This window comes from Desmodus rotundus, chromosome 9, assembly GCF_022682495.2.
Source record: "Desmodus rotundus isolate HL8 chromosome 9, HLdesRot8A.1, whole genome shotgun sequence".
NCBI classification, from domain to species: Eukaryota; Metazoa; Chordata; class Mammalia; order Chiroptera; family Phyllostomidae; genus Desmodus; species Desmodus rotundus.
Window position 1 is genome coordinate 36,728,846 of NC_071395.1, and position 16,414 is coordinate 36,745,259.

Genomic DNA, 16,414 nt, shown 5'->3' on the forward strand with positions numbered 1-16,414 from the left:
AGGAGTGGAGAGGGAGGAAGAAAGGGGGAGGGGAGGGGGGAGGGAGTTGATGGGCCAGAGGCAGTAAATGGAACATCCTCAGGCGCGCGCGTGGCGCCTGGCACAGCTGTCCGGCTGAGGCAGCTCATTGTCTGGCCGGACACCCGGGCATGCTGTCCTGTTTCCTGAATGGGGCCCTAACCTCCCTCCCCTAGCAGGGTCAACTGAGGACTGGGTTGGTGGCGGGGGGTCCTCCTGGTCCAGCCAGACGCCTCCACCCTCTGCCCCTCTGATCGGATTCCGGTGTCCTCAGCTCACCATCCCCAGGGTCCCTGGAACTTTCACATCCTCTGGGCCTTATAGACACTCTGATCAGAGGCTGCAAAGGGGTGGGAGCTCCTGAGCACCCAGAGCCAGACGCTGTTCCTGCTGATCCTCCGTTTCTCCAGGAGTTGGGGGGGGGGGGGGCGGGGAGGGCAGATCCAGACCTGCCCCTGCCTCTGACTGGCTGTGACACGTGCACACATTACATGTCTGAGTCTTAGTTTCTCTTGGTTATCTCTGGACACAGGAAGCTCACCACCTCAGATGCCTGGGGGAGGACAAGCAGGTGGGGCCCTTGGGGTCAAGGGGTTCCCTGGGGCTGTGAGCACCTGCCCACCTGCACACCCGTGGCCTTGCAGAATCACTCGTGGAGCGAGCTCTACTCCTTCGCACTCTTCAAGGCCATGAGCCACATGCTCTGCATCGGGTATGGTCGGCAGGCACCTGAGAGCATGACTGACATCTGGCTGACGATGCTGAGCATGATTGTGGGAGCCACCTGCTATGCCATGTTCATCGGACACGCCACTGCCCTCATCCAGTCACTGGACTCCTCGAGGCGCCAGTACCAGGAAAAGGTCTGGGGGCGCCTACCTTACCATTCCCCCAGCTCCACGTGGGAGAGGGGTGAGGACCCTAGAGGGAAGTCTGGAGCCAGGAGGGGACACATGCCAAGGAGGGGGACAGGAGCCATGGCGTCCAAACAGGGCAGGGCCAGTCCACGTGTCATCAGGGAGCTCCCTGGGGGACGGGGATGCAGGGGGACCTCTCCAGGAGGTAAACTCATGCCGGGGTTGCTGGGCTGGCTCGGGAAGGCACTGAGCAGGGTCCCAGAGGACTGGGGTCACTCAAGAACAAGCTGGTCAGCCAGGTCCGTGGGGAAGGGCTCTGGGGCAGCAAGGATGTTTGGTCGCTTGCACCTGGTTTCAGGGCTGCGGGAGTCTCCATGGGGTAATTCAAGGGCCAGGGGACTGGAAAGGGCTGAGAGAGAGTGGGTGCTGGCCCCATAGGCCACCCCTTTCTGGAGTTTGCCCTTAATGTCTCCCCTGTGCTTCAGTTTCCCTCTATAATGACCAAGGATGAGCTTGCTCTGCCCCCCACACTGCCCCTGTCTGTTCTGAACTGCTATTTGATGGCTGACCCTGGCTGGGTAGCCAAGAACACCCCCAGCAGTACTAGCCGGGTCAGCTGGGTCAGCTGGGCCCAGTGCCAGGTGCACCGGCTGTCCGGAAGCCACAGCCTCGCACCCAAACATGAGCTGGTGCTGCCACCCACCCACCATCACGGGTTCCGCTGAGCTCAGGGCAGCTGTGGCCGGGTGGGGCTGGGGCACCCCAGGGGTGCCATCCTGGGGACAGCCGGGCCTGGCACCCCTGCCTGGTGCCCACATTCCCTGGTTTGTAGAAAGATCCTAGGGGAGGAGGGCCGGAGTCACAGGCAGAGTTGGGGGCCTCTGAGACGCGAGTCCAGCATCTGTCAGGGATAAGGATGCCAGATACAATTCAGAACACAAGGAATAGCTTCTGTTAGCAGAAGCACGTCCGAAGTATTGCACAGGATTTACTCACATTAAGCATGTTTGCCGTTGATCTGAAATTCAGATGTAACTGGGTGCGCTGTTTGTTGTGGTTGTGGCTAAGCCTGGAACCCGCCTCTGGGCTGAGGCCGGGGTTCCCTGAGCAGCTACTGACCTGCCTGCACCTCGCTCCTCCTTACAGTACAAGCAGGTGGAGCAGTACATGTCCTTCCACAAGTTGCCTGCCGACTTCCGACAGAAAATCCATGACTACTATGAGCACCGCTACCAGGGCAAGATGTTCGATGAGGACAGCATCCTGGGCGAGCTCAACGGGCCCCTGCGGGAGGTGAGCCAGGCTGTGGGACCCTCTGAGTTGGGTGGGATTTGAGACAGCCCTGCTACTGGGCTCCCAGTTCCTGAAATGAGGAGGCGCTGGCCCAGCTACAGCATGAAGGATTCAAGCTAGACTTGTACACAGCACCAGCTGCCCCTGCATGAGCCTCTGAGTTTCACACCCTCATGATGCCCCAGCCATCCTGAGTCCCCGCACCCTCTGTGTGATTCCACGTGCCCGGTTTGGGGTCTGGTAGACAGAGGGTGGGGCAGAGGAAGGGTGGAACTGGAGCCCGTCAGCCCAGGGTGGGTGGTCCGATCAATCCCAGTTCTGCCCCTCACAGTGACATTGGGCAAGATTCCTGGGGCAACCATGATGAATATTCACACACTGGATAGCTCAGAACAACGGCAATTTAGTCTCTCACATTCTGGAGGCCAGACGTCCAAGATCAAGGTGTCACAGGGCTGTGTTTTCTACGGAGGCTCCTTCCTGCCTCTTCCGGCTTCTGGTGTAGCCAGCAGTCACTGGTGTCCCTGGGCTTAGAGGTGTGTTACCCTGATCTCTGCCTGTGCCTTTGCATGGCCTAGCCATCTTCCTGTGTGTGTCTGTCCTCTTCTGGTAAGGACGACAGTCATGGCATGTGGGCCCCCCTACTCCAGTGCGATCCCATCTTAACTAATGACACCTATGGAGACCCTGGTCCAACACAATGTCACATTCTCAGGGACCAGGGGTTCAGGACTTCAACATTTATTTTGGGGGGACATGATTCAACCCACAACACTTCCCAAGCAGTTATGGAGCAAGTCTGTGGGCCATGCCCTAGGGAGGTCCAGAGGGAGGAGCTTCGGGAAGGGCGGGAGTGGGGAGGTGACTGGTGAGAGGGCTTCTTCTTGAGGCGGTGTGAGCCTGTGGGTGTCCCAGGTGGAGGGTACAGCCAGGAAAAGGCCCTGAGGAGGGAAAGGGGACATGCAGCCTGAGGAACGGTGATAAGGATGGGGAGGCGAGGCTAAGGAGGGTGGGAAGGAAGGGGCCCGGTGTTCAGGGCCAGGGGCGCTGTGGGGCGGGGGAACCGTTCACTCGCTCTGCCACCTAGAAAACAGGTGCTGTGGTTCATGTCATAGAGAATGTTTAATCATATTTGATACTTTCATTCATCCGTTCATTGATGGAATTCACCTCACAGACCCTAAAACGTACACAGTTCGGTGGGTTAGGGTACATTCAGAGTCGTGCGGCCGCCATCACTGTCCACCCCGCAGCGTTCCCCGCAGCCCAAGGGGACGCCTATGCCTATGAGCCGTCGCTTCTCCCTCCGTCCCCAGCCTCTGACGGCCTCTATTAGAGAGTCATTTAAAGTGTACACAGTTCTAAAGTCAAGTTTTAAAAACCACATGTATCTAGAGGGTTTCCAGCTTCTATCCTGTGTTTCCCCCCAGTTCTCTCCTGCTATATCCTTCTGTTTTCTTTTTAAAATATTGGGTTGACAAAAAAGTGTGTTTGGGTTTTTTTCTCCATAAGATGGCTCTAGTGGCGCTCAGTTGTCTTTAACTTCATTTGGAACAGTTTTGTTGCATTGTGTTGTGACAACTGTCATCAGCGTGCATTTAAAAAAACCATCAAAACTGATGAATTTTTGTGTAGCCATTCTAATATTGAAGATGGAAGAAAGTAAGCAACATTTTTGGTATATTATGCTTTATTATTTCAAGAAAGGTAAAAATGCAACAGAAAAAAAAGATTTGTTCAGTGTACGGAGAAGGTGCTGTGACTGATCGAGTGTGTCAAAAGCAGCTTGCGAAGCTTTGTGCTGGAGATTTCTTTCTGGGCGATGCTCCACGGGCAGGTAGAACAGTTGAAGTTGATAGCAATCAAATGTAGACATTAATTGAGAACAATCAACATTATACCATGCGGGAGCTAGCTCAGATAGTCAAAATATCCAAATCAATAAAGTTATTAGTGAAAGTAAAAAATGTGTTTTTTATTTTATGGAAAAAAACAAAATGAAGTTTTTGGCCAACCCCTAAACAAAGGCATGCCCAAAACTATGCCCCATGCCGGCCCTCCTCCCCTTTTCCTGGACCCCGTGGGTGCAGCCCAGGTGCCCTGTCTTGGCGGTTTTGCTCGTGCCTCTGCAGGAGGCACACCTGGCACCCGGCGGGGCGGAGGGCTAGGGGCCTGCACTCTGCTGCACACCCAGCAGCTCCTTGAGGGACCCCTGTTCGCAGCTGGGGAGTACACACCCAGCACACCACCAGTGCATCTGCCGGCAGCCTCAGGCGTACTGCCCGTCTGTGTGCTCAGGGGCTGTTTTACTTGTGTTCCTCTTTCTGTGAACTGTCCGTAACTTCTGCTAGTTCTTCTCCAGAGCTTTCGGTCTTCTGGGGATTTGGGTAGGAAGTGTGTACCTGTGGAGGACTTCACCTCTTTGACATACACATTTCTATCCCAATGGCCACTGGCCTTTAGCTTTGCTGACTTTGTTTTCTCCTTTTTGACTTGGGGGGTTTTTATGTTGTGTACAGCGGGAGCTCCGTGTACGCTTTCTGTACACAGTAGGCCACACTACCTACCTGCTGTGTGTGTGATACAGATGTGTAATGCAGGCTTGTTGTACACACGCAGCTTAAAGTAGAATTCACCCGTGTTTCCTTCTAATGCCTCTATAGTTTCATTTACTTTCTTATCCCCATTCCCTACACCCTCCCCCTGGGCAACTATCAGCTTGTTCTCAATATCTATAGTTCTGCTTCTATTTTGGTTCGTTTTGTTTCAGATTCCACATATAAGTTAGGCAATACCGTATTTCTCTTTCTTTACCTGACTTATGTTACTTAGCATAGCACCCATAATACCATAATACTCACGGACGTACATGTCCATCCATGTTGTTGCAGGTGGCAAGATTTCGTTCTTTTTATTACTGAGTAATATTTCATTGTACGTATGTGCCTCTCCTATATCCATTCATCCATGAATGGACACCTAGGTTGTTTCCATATCCTGGCTATTGTAAACCATGCTGCAATGAACACAGAGGTGCATGTGTCTTTTCAAATTGGTGTTTGTTTTCTTTGGATAAATACCCAGAAGTGAGATTGCTAGGTCTTATGGCAACTCTATTTTTAATTATTTGAGAAACCTCCGTACTGTTTCTACAGTGGCTGCACCAGTCTGCGTTCGCACCAACAGTGCACAAGGGTTCCCTCTTCTCCACGTCCTTGCCAGCACTTATATTTTGGTATCTTTTCAATAATAGCCATTCTTGTCTGTTTGCTTGTTTTTATTGTTCAATTACAGTTGTCTGCATTTTCTCCCCACCCCTCCACCCCGATAATAGCCATTCTGACAGGTGTGAGGTGGTAGCTCATTGCCACCTGCGATTTTAATTTGCATTTCTCTGACGTTTAGTGATGTTGAGCTTCTTTTCACGTGTCTGTCGGCCACCTGCACGTCCTCTTGGAAGACATGGCTATTTATGTCCTCTGTCCACTTGTTAAGTGGATTGTCTGGTTATTTATTTCTTCACTTATTTATTTTTCAGTGTTCAGTTGCATGAGTTCCTTGCATATTTTTTGTTTCTTTTTTGTTTTTCTTTTGTTTATTTTCTCATGTATTTGGGATATCAATACCTTGTCAAAGGTATCGTTTGTGAATATTTTTTCACCTTCACTAGGTCACCTTTTCATTTTGCGGGAGGTTTCCTTCACTGTGCAAACACTTTAGTTTGATGCAGTCCCATTTGTGTTTCTTGTGTTTCCCTTGCCAAGGAGACATTACCCAAAAAGATATTGCTAAGACCGATGTCAAAGAGTGTACCACCCGTTTTCCTCCAGGAACTTTATGGTTTCAGAGTCTTATGTTTAAGTCTTTAATCCACTTTGAGTTTACTTGTGTATAGGGTGTGAGCAAGTGGTCCAGTTTCGCTTTGCTTTTGCATGTGTCTGCCCAGGTGTCTCAACACCACCTATGGAAGAGCCTGTCTTTACTTCTCCTTTGTCTTAGATTAACTGACCATATGAGCAGGGGGTTATTTCTGGGCTTTCTATTCTGTTCCACTGCTGTGTGTCTGTCTTTATGCCAGTACCATGCTATCTTAAAAAAATTAAATGTTTTGGGGTAACATTGGCTAACAACTTTATGTGAATTTCAGGTGTACAACTTCATGACATCTGTCTGCTCTACGGAGGGCTCACTACCTGAAGCCTAGTCTCCCTTCATCACCATACGTTTGTGCTCTTTATCCTCCCCCACCCCCCTTCCCATCTGGTAACCACAATTCTGTTGTCTGTGTCAATGATTTTGTTTGCTTTATTTGTTCATTTGTTGCTTTTTTGTTTTACAGCCCATATGAGTGACAACATATGGTTCTTGTCTGTTTCCATCTTACATACGCACTTAGCCTGATACTCCCGGGATCTACCCGTATTGTTGCAAATGGCCATATTTCATCCTTTTCATGCCTGCGTAGTATTCCATACCACATCTTTATCCCATCATGCATTGAAGGACACTTAGGTTGTTTCCATGTCTTGGCTATTGTGGATATGCTACAGTGAACATAGGCACACATATATCCTTAAGACGAAGCGTTTTCAAAATTTGGGGGTAGATACCCAGAAGAACAATTGCTGGCCCATGTGGTAGCTCTATTCTTAATTTTTGGAGGAAACTTCACATTATTTTCTTTAGTGGCTGTACCAGTTTACATGCCCACCAGCAGTGCATGAGAGTTCCTTTTTCTCCACCTCCTTTCCAACACTCGTACTTCTTCTTGTTGAAAACAGCTGTTCTAACAGGCATGTGGTAGTATCTCATTGTGGGTTTGATTTGCATTTCTCTAACAGCTAGTGAAGTTGAGCGAGCATCTTTTCATGTAACTTTGGCCATCTATATGTCTTCCTTGTATCTACTCAGGTCCTCTGGCCATTTTTTAATTGGATTGTTTTTTTTGTTAAGTTGTATGAGATTTTTAAAAACGTATTGTAGATATTAGCCCCTTACTGGAGGCATCATTTACAAATACCTTTTCCCATTTGGTTCATTCCTTTTGTGTTGTTGATCGTTTCATTGGCTGTGCAGAGCTTTTAAGTTTGCTGTGGTCCCATTCATTTATTTTTGCTTTTACTTGCCTTGCCTTTGGGGTTCAGTTAAAAAAAAAAAAGTCTGAGACAAATGTCCCTAAGTTTAGTGCATGTCTTTTCTTCAACGTATTTTATTGTTTCAGGCCTTATATTCAAGTCTCGAGCCCATTTTGAGTTAATTTTTGTGTATGGGGTCAGACTGCAGTCTAGCTTCACTCTTTTGCATGTAGCATCCTGCAACTTTGCTGTTTATTTGTTGATAGTGTTTTAAAGTCTTTGGATTCTCTCTCTATAGAACCATGTCATCTGCTAATAGTGACAGTTTTGCTTCTCTGTTCCCAATTTGGAGGCTTTTTCTTTCTTTCTCTTGTCTGATTGCTCTGGCTAGGACTTCAGTTACTATGTTGAGTCACAGTGGTGAGAGTTCGTACCCTTGCCTTGCTCCTGACCTTAAAGAAAAAGGTTTCAATTTTTCACTATTGAGTATATTAGCTGAGAATGTGTCATATATGGCCTTTATTATGTTGAGGTACTTTCCTTCACACCCATTTTATTGAGTGTTTTAATGATAAGATGTTGTATCTTGTCAAATACTTTGTATATATTGAGGGGACATACGGTTTTTATCCTTCATTTTGTTAATGTATCACATTAATTCATTTACAGATATAAAACCATGCTTGAGTCCCACTTGGTTGTCATGTATGATTCTTTTAATGTATTGTTGAATTTGGTTTGCAACATTTTGCTGAGAATTTTTACATCTATGTCCGTCAAGGATATTGGCCTATAATTTTTTTTTTTGGTAAGGTGTTCATTTTTATCTTTTCAAAGAATAAGCTTTAAGTTTTATTGATCTTTTCTATTTCTTTAAAGATTTTATGTATTTATTTTTAAAGAGAGGGGAAGGGAAGGAGAAAGAGAGGGAGAGAAGCATCAATTTGTGGTTGCCTCTCAAGCACCCCCTACTGGGGACCTGGCCTGCAACCCAGGTATGTGACCTGACTGGGAATCGAACCGGTAACCCTTTGGTTCACAGGCACATGCTCAATCCACTGAGCTACACCAGCCCGGGAGATCTCTTCTATTTTTTTAAAAAAATTCTATTTCATTTCTGCTCTGATCTTAACTATTTCCTTCCTTCTACTTACTATGATAGGTTTGCTTGTTCCTCTTCTAGTTCCTTTAGGTGTAGAGTTAAAATTATTTGAAATTTTTCACTTATCGAGGTCAGCCTGCATGGCTATGAACTTCCCTCCTAAAACTGCTTTTGTTACATGCCATAAATTTTGTAAAGGTGAGTTTTAATTTTCTTTTGTAAAGGTCATTTTTTTCTTTCTTGTCTGATTTCATTTTTAATCCATTGTTTAGTAGCATATTGTTTAGTCTCTGCATATTTGTGTTTTTCCCAATTTTCTCTCTGTAGGTGATTTCTAATTACATGCCATTGTGGTCAGAAAAGATACTTGCTGTGATTAGTGTTCGTGAATTTATGGAGGCTTGTTTTGTGGCCTAACATACCACCTGTCCTAAAGAATGTTCCATGTGCATTTGAAAAAAATTTGTATTTTGCAGTTTTTGGATGAAATGATGTATAAAATATCTATTAAGTTGATCTCCTCTAATGTGACATTTAAATCCGTTATTTCCTTATTTTCTGTTTGATTTGAGTGGGGTATTAAAATTCCCTACCATTATTGTATTATTGTGAATTTCTCCCTCCATGTCTATTAATATTTATATTATGTATTTACGTGCTGCTATGTTATAGCCTCTTCTTAGATTGACCCCTTTACGATGATGTAATGTCCTTCTTTGTCTCATTTACATTTGTTGTTTTAAAGTATACGTGGCAAAGATGAGTATTGCTACTCCGGGTTTCTTTTCATTTCTATTTGCATGGAATATATTTGCCATCCTTTCACTTTTACTCTATTTGTGTCTTTTAATTTGATGCTTCTAGTAGGCAATATAAAAATAGTTCTTATTTTTAATCCATTCAGCCACTCTATATCTTTTCATTGGAGCTTTTAATCCATTTGCTTTTAATGAAATTATTGGTAAGTTCTACTGTGCTGTTTGGTTGCTTTGTGGTTGTTTCTATAGTTCTTTGTTGCTTTCTTCATCTCCTGGTTTCTTTTCTTGTGGTTTACTGGTTTTCTTTAGCAATTTGTTTGAGTACTTTCTCTTAATTCTTTGTATCTCTTTTGTAGATGTTTTTTATTGTGGTTACCATGAGGTTTATGTATATCGCTCTACATCTATGATAGTCTATCTTAAGCTAATAGGCACTTAAATTCAAATGTATTTTATAAGGACTACCTTTGTACTCTCCCTACACACTTTATGTTGTTGATACCATGTTGCACATCTTTTTATGTTGTGTATCTAGCTACTTATGGTTTAAATGGAGTTTGATCCTTATTTTGAACTTCATAGTAGCTTTTAAATGTTCAACTTGCTGTTTTTGTTCAAACTTGCCTTTACCTGTGAGATTTCTTCTCTGTTCTCATATTTAATTTTTTTAATGATTTTATTTATTTTTAGAGGGTAGTGGAGGGAGAAAGAGAGGGAGAGAAACATCGATGTGTGAGAGATACAGCAATTGGTTGCCTCTCACAAGCCCCTGACCAGGGACCTGGCTTTCAACCCAGACATGTACCCTGACTGGCAATCGAACCAGCGACCTTTCAGTTCACAGGCTGCTGCTCAATCCACTGAGCCACACCAGCCAGGGCTCCTTTCTCATATTTTCTTATTTCTGACTATGGCCTTTTCTACTTAAAGACCCCTTTAATATTTCTTGTAAAGTTGATTTAATGGTGATGAATTCCTTTACATTTTGCTTGTCAGCGAAATGCTTTATCTCTCCCTCAATTCTGAATGATAACCTTGTTGGGTAAATTATTTTAGGCCATGGGTTCTGTCTTTCAGAACTTTAAATGCCCTCCCACTCCCTTCTGCTCTGTCAAGTTTTGTATGTAACTAGTTGTCATCCTCTTGTTCCTTCAAAAGTGTCTCTTCAACTATTGCCATTTTAGTTAAAATATGTCTTCGTGTGGGTTTCTTTAGGTTCATTATGATTGGAATTTTCTGTACCTCTTGGACCTGGACATCTGTTTCCTTTCTTAAGAAAGATTTCAGCCATTATTTCTTGAAGTAAAGTTTCTGTTCCTTTCTCTTCTGGGATTCTGGGATCTCTATAATGTGAATGTTTGAGTGTTTGGTGTTATCCCAGAATTCCCTTAAACTATCCTCATTTAAAAAACAAAACAAAACAAAACAAAAACCCTGGCTGGTGTGGCTCAGTGGATTGAGCAGCAGCCTGTGAACTGAAAGGTCACTGGTTCGATTGCCAGTCAGGGTACATGCCTGGGTTGCAGGCCGGGTCCCCAGTAGGGGGCGTGCAAGAGGCAACTACACATTGATGATTCTCTCCCTCTCTTTCTCCTTCCTTTGCCCTCTCTCTGAAAATAAAATCTTTAAAAAACAAACAAAAAAACCCCCACCTTTTTCTTTCTGATGTTCTGATTGGTTGATTTCCATTAGTTTGTCTTCCAGGTTACTGATTCATTCTTCTGTTAGCTAATCTGATGTTGATTCCTTATCATGTGCTTTTTCATTTCAGTATTGTACTCTTCAAGTCTGCTTTGTTCTTTCTTATACTTTCTCTTTGTTGAAGTTCTCCTTAAGGTCCTCCAGTCAACTTAAGTTTGGTGAGCATCCTTATGATGGCCTCTTTGAATTCATTATCAGTCAAATCATTTTTATCCTTTCCCTTAGGTTTTCTTTTTTAATGGAGATTTTTCTTGTTTCTTCATTTGAAAGATTTTCTTGTGTTTTTGCTTGATTTCTGTATCTGTTTATACTTATATAGAAGCAGACTGTGTAGGCTGAATGTGCCAGGTGGTTTGGGGAAACTGGTGGGAGCTGAGCAGGTGCCTAAGGCATTTGGAGCACTGGCCCACCAAGCTAGAGAAGTCCTTGGTGGTGAGGCCTGGTGGATGTGGTGATGCTGTATTATCCCGTTGGAAACTAAAGGCTCCAAGCAATAAAACTGGAAACACACAGCCGTGACCTTGCAGGCATGCCAAAGCCCCAGGATAGAGCCCATACAGCCATATCTAAGTAGAGAGGACCAGAACAATGGTGTTCACCAGCCCCTTTGACCCTGGAGAGTTCCTGCAGCTTCCAGAGAGGTCCTGTGGCTCCAAAGTTCTCTGTTTGGTCTCTCTTACTGCCAGAAGCTGTTCATTCAGCTCTGTTGTCTCACACAGTAATTGTCTATATTGATGTATGTTTGAGTATGGAATGGGAGGAGGCAAGTTCAGTAGCCTCCTATGCCATTGCTGTTGCAGACCTCATTTTTTACATTTAGATCCTGAGCCTTTTGGAATTTATCCTGAAATATGGTGTGAGGAAGGGATGCAGCAGCAGCATCTGCTGAAACATCCGGCTTTGTCCTTTGATGTGGTGGCCACCCTTACCTTAAAGTTCCATTGTGCTTGAGTCTTTTCTGGACTTACACTGTACCCTGTTGGCCTGTGTGCTCTGCGCGTGAAGCTTTACAATGAGTTTTAATAGCTTAGGGTGCTATTCCCACCTCCCTGCTGTTTTTTTTCCAACGGGTTTCCTGCTATTTTTGCTCATTTGTTCTAAATGAACTTAACTATCTTAAGTTATTAGATAGCAAACCTGATGGAATTTTTGCTGGGATCATGTGAAATGTGTAAATGAACAGGGAAAATGGAGAAAACTCATGTCAGTGGGGCACACTTGATGTTCTATACAATGAAATCCCCATGTAACCGTCACTCAGCTCAAACATCCAACATTTCAGTCCTCCAGAAGCTTTTTTGCCAAGGTTAACTGTCATCCTGACTTCTACCACATTGATTTAATATTCATTTTTATGTTGATTTTTTCTATCACTGCTAGTATGACTAACTTCCTCTGTAGTTTTCCACTGATTCCTTTGGGTTTTCCAGGTAGTCACATTAAAGAAGACAGTAAAGAGACAGTTACTTTTCCCTTTCCAGTTCTTGTGTCTGCAGTTACTTTTTCTTGTCTAATTGCATTGACCAGCATTGCTAATACAGCGTTAAATAGTAAGAAATTGGTGTGTATCTTTTCTAGCTCTTTGGTGGCAAAACCTGTAGTGTCTGTCTACTAAATAAGCTGGCTTTCAGGCTAAAATGTTAAACCCCTTTCACAAAGAAACTGAGGGTCTGCGAGGTGAAACAGTCCCACAGGTGGGGCGAGATGGAAGCAAGCACTCAGCCTATTCCCAGATGTCACCCCTGCCTATTGTCTCTACAGGAGATTGTGAACTTCAACTGCCGGAAACTGGTGGCCTCGATGCCACTGTTTGCCAATGCTGACCCCAACTTTGTCACAGCCATGCTGACCAAACTCAAGTTTGAGGTCTTCCAGCCAGGTGACTACATCATCCGTGAGGGTACCATTGGCAAGAAGATGTACTTCATACAGCATGGTGTGGTCAGCGTGCTCACCAAAGGCAACAAGGAGATGAAGCTATCCGATGGCTCCTATTTTGGGGGTTAGTGTCTGCAGGGATCAGGGAGCAGGCAATAAAGTTGGACCCTTCCTGGGGGTGGAGGGGAAGGCAGGGAGGCCACAGAGGTGCCAGTGGGAAAGACCTCTGGCTAGAAGGCCCACACTAGCAGAGGCATGGGCTGGGCTGCACTCATTGCAGCTAGGAGTACCCACAGGATGAATGGGGGCAGCTGGGTGTTGCCCAGTGTTTGAGGTGCCTTCTTTGGCCACACACAGAGATCTGCCTGCTAACGCGGGGCCGGCGCACAGCGAGTGTGCGGGCTGACACCTACTGCCGCCTCTACTCACTGAGTGTGGATCACTTCAATGAGGTGCTGGAGGAGTACCCCATGATGCGGCGGGCCTTCGAGACCGTCGCCATCGACCGCCTGGACCGCATTGGTGAGTGGGCCTGGCTGAGCCCTCTGTGGTCCTGGGAGAAACCGTGCTGAGATGGAACGTGGTGAGGCCTAGCTGACCTGTAGGAAACCAGATTATCTGACTGGCTGTCTCCCTGGCTTAGCACAGCTCTGGTTCCTGAGGAAGAAAAATTGTGAGGTGTTTCCAGGTGTGCAGAACTCTGCCCACCGGGCAAACAACAGCTGAGTAGCTACCATGTGCTCAGGGCGACAGCTGGTGGGCCATGAGGCTGCCTCAGGCGCCACCCTCGGGAAGCGTACGTCAGAGAGGACATGTGGTAGTGGTGGGGCTTCCTGGTGATGCTAACTGGAGACCACGCTAGTAGGTGCTGTCAGGATGAGAAGGCATGCTTTTGCACATGGATGCTGACTATGCAAAGACCTGAGGTGAGAAAGAGGTCCAGAGTCCAGAGCCAGGGAAGCTTGAGAGGGAGGTTAGGGAGATAGGCAAGGACCCAGGCACGCAGGGTCTGGTGGGCTGTGTGGGGAGGTGGTTGGACTTTAAATCAGGAGCAATAGGAAGCCACAGACAGTTCTAGGGAGGACCTGATCAGATTTGTATTCTACAAGGGTACACAGGGGGGAGATGGTGGCCTGGCCTGGGCAGGACGTGGTAGCCTTGGTTGTAGGGAGAGATGGAGGGAGTCTCAGGAATATTTGGGACGTGGAGCCCTCAGGACTTACTGACTACACACAGGAGCAGGGAGATGGTGGCCCTTGCTGCTATTTGTGGGAATAAAGATAATGGCTGGAAAATCAGGATTGGGTGGGGTGGACAGGGGTTAGAGAGAGGACTTCCTTGTATGCAGAAAGTGCTCAATACATGTTTATATGCAAAAGGCACTAAACAATTACTCTATATAGTAGGTATTCAACATTTTTGTGACAGTTGTTTAGACATATTTGCTATATACGGCAGGTACTCAACACATGCTTGCAGTGTGTTTTAAGTACTTGGCACTCTAGCTGTGAATAGGCGGGCGTTCTGGGTATGTTGCTGTATAGTGCGGGCGCTCAGTACATGATTGCTATATACAGGAAATGCTCCATGGATGCTAGCAGTTTACATAGGTGTCTCATACCTGCTTTATGTATGCAGCAGGTGCTCAGTGCTTGCTACACACAAGATGCTTGATTCCTGCTTGTTGTATATAGATGATGCATACTTGCTATATGCAGAGGTTCTCAATTGTTTGCTTCCCATACACAGCAGACACTAGATGCCTGCCCTCCCTATAAAGGAGGCACTCAGTACACACAAGTGTATATATACTGGCTATAAAATGTCGATGCTAACACCTACGTGCTATATGCAGGAGGCACTCAAACACAGAGCTGTATGCAGGAGGTGCTCAGTACTACCTGTGGTATATAGGTGTGCTTTGCATACTGGCTGTAGATAGTAGGTGCCCAATACGTTCTTCGTGTGTACGAGAGGCATTCCGTGTACATCTGCATATATGTACAGGCTGTAGAGTATAGGTGCCTATACCTACTTGCTGTATCCAGCAGGCATTCAATACACGAAGCTATATGTGTACTGGTTGTAGAAAGTAGGTGAGGATACCTGTTAGCTGTATGCAGAAGGCATACGGTACACACAGGTGTACATATACTGGCTGCAGAGAGTAGGCGACTTACTGTTTGCTGTATGCAGGTGTTCTGTGCCTATTGGATGTAGTGGTGCCCAATACTTGGTCGCTGCATGTAGGAGGTACTCGGTACATGCAGCGATATGCCTCCGGGACACAGGCTAACTGTGCGCCAGTGTCACAGGAGACACTCCCCTGTGCACTGACACCTCCCCCCATCCCCAGGCAAGAAGAACTCGATCCTGCTGCACAAGGTGCAACACGACCTCAACTCAGGCGTGTTCAACAACCAGGAGAATGCCATCATCCAGGAGATCGTCAAGTATGACCGTGAGATGGTGCAGCAGGCTGAGCTGGGCCAGCGTGTCGGCCTCTTCCCACCACCACCCCAGCCACAGGTCACCTCAGCCATCGCCACGCTGCAGCAGGCCGTGGCCATGAGCTTCTGCCCACAGGTGGCGCGCCCGCTAGTGGGGCCACTAGCTCTCGGCTCACCGCGCCTCGTGCGCCGCCTGCCCCCAGGGCCTGCACCCAATGCCACTGCCTCACCAGGGCACGTGCCCGCTGCCAGTCCCCCAGGCGCACCCGCCAGTCCCCGGGCACCACGGACTTCGCCTTATGGCGGCGCACCCTGCTCTCCAGCTGCACCCCGTGCTGGGCCCGCACTTCCAGCGCGCCGCTTGAGCCGCGCCTCGCGGCCGCTATCCGCCTCACAGCCCTCGCTGCCCCATGGTGGTCCTGGCCCTGGCCCTGCGGCCTCCACACGTCCAGCCAGCAGCTCCACACCGCGCCTAGGGCCCACACCTGCTACCAGGGCAGCCGGACCCAGCCCGGACCGCAGGGACTCGGCCTTGCCCAGCGCCACAGGAGGCCTTGACCCGCCTGACTCCGCGCGTTCGCGCCTCTCTTCCAACTTGTGACCCTCGCTGCACCGCCCCGTGGGCCTGGGTGGGCCAGGGGCGGGGCCTTCATCCAAACCAAAGCCATGCCATTGCGCGCTGCCCCGGCCACCCACCCCAGAAGCCATAGAGGAGACGTAGGTAGTTGTAGTCAGACAGGCGGGCTCCTGCTGTCCCCCCTCATCACCTTGCGCCCACCCACATTGCCCCCGCCCCCTGGCGGTGGCCTCGCGGGCCTGCGAGGGGGCTCCCTTCACCTCGGTGCCTCAGTTCCCCCAACTGTGAAACAGGGAGGGAGCCACCCCGTGGCCGAGAGATGGCTGTGGACTTCTGCCTGCCCCCACCCTCACAGGTGGCCCGCCCTCCGATGAGGATTCTGTTTAAGTGCAATACTTGGCCTGCCGGCTTCCTGCTGCCCCCACCGCACTCACGCAATAACTGGCCCCGCCCCTCTCCATGCGCGCACCCTATGGTGACCTCCCTGGAGCGGGCGCAAGCAGCATCCTCCAGCACCGGGCACCCAGGGGCTGGCAGCCCGGGCCGCACATGGGCATGGGGGTGAGGCCGGGGAATCCCCGCCTTTGTGACGAATGTACTGACAAGCCGAGGCAGCAATGTCCCCACCACACCCCCATACCCCACTAACTTCCACAACCCCATTCCACGCAATAAACAACAGCATTGGCGCCCAGCCTACCCGCA

The 16,414-nt window shown here is 47.9% G+C and overlaps 1 protein-coding gene across 1 annotated transcript in view; it reads left to right on the top strand.

Annotated features, from left to right (window-relative positions):
- HCN2 (hyperpolarization activated cyclic nucleotide gated potassium and sodium channel 2) overlaps positions 1-16,396 on the top strand; it is a 28,011-nt gene extending 11,615 nt beyond the window's left edge. Inside the window, exons 4-8 of the mRNA XM_045202373.3 lie at positions 663-881; positions 2,022-2,168; positions 12,566-12,806; positions 13,040-13,204; positions 15,039-16,396. Coding sequence (XP_045058308.2) covers positions 663-881; positions 2,022-2,168; positions 12,566-12,806; positions 13,040-13,204; positions 15,039-15,733 — 1,467 coding nt within the window. The 3' untranslated portion in view covers positions 15,734-16,396. The remainder of the gene's footprint in view (positions 1-662; positions 882-2,021; positions 2,169-12,565; positions 12,807-13,039; positions 13,205-15,038) is intronic.
- The last annotated feature ends 18 nt before the right edge of the window (positions 16,397-16,414 follow it).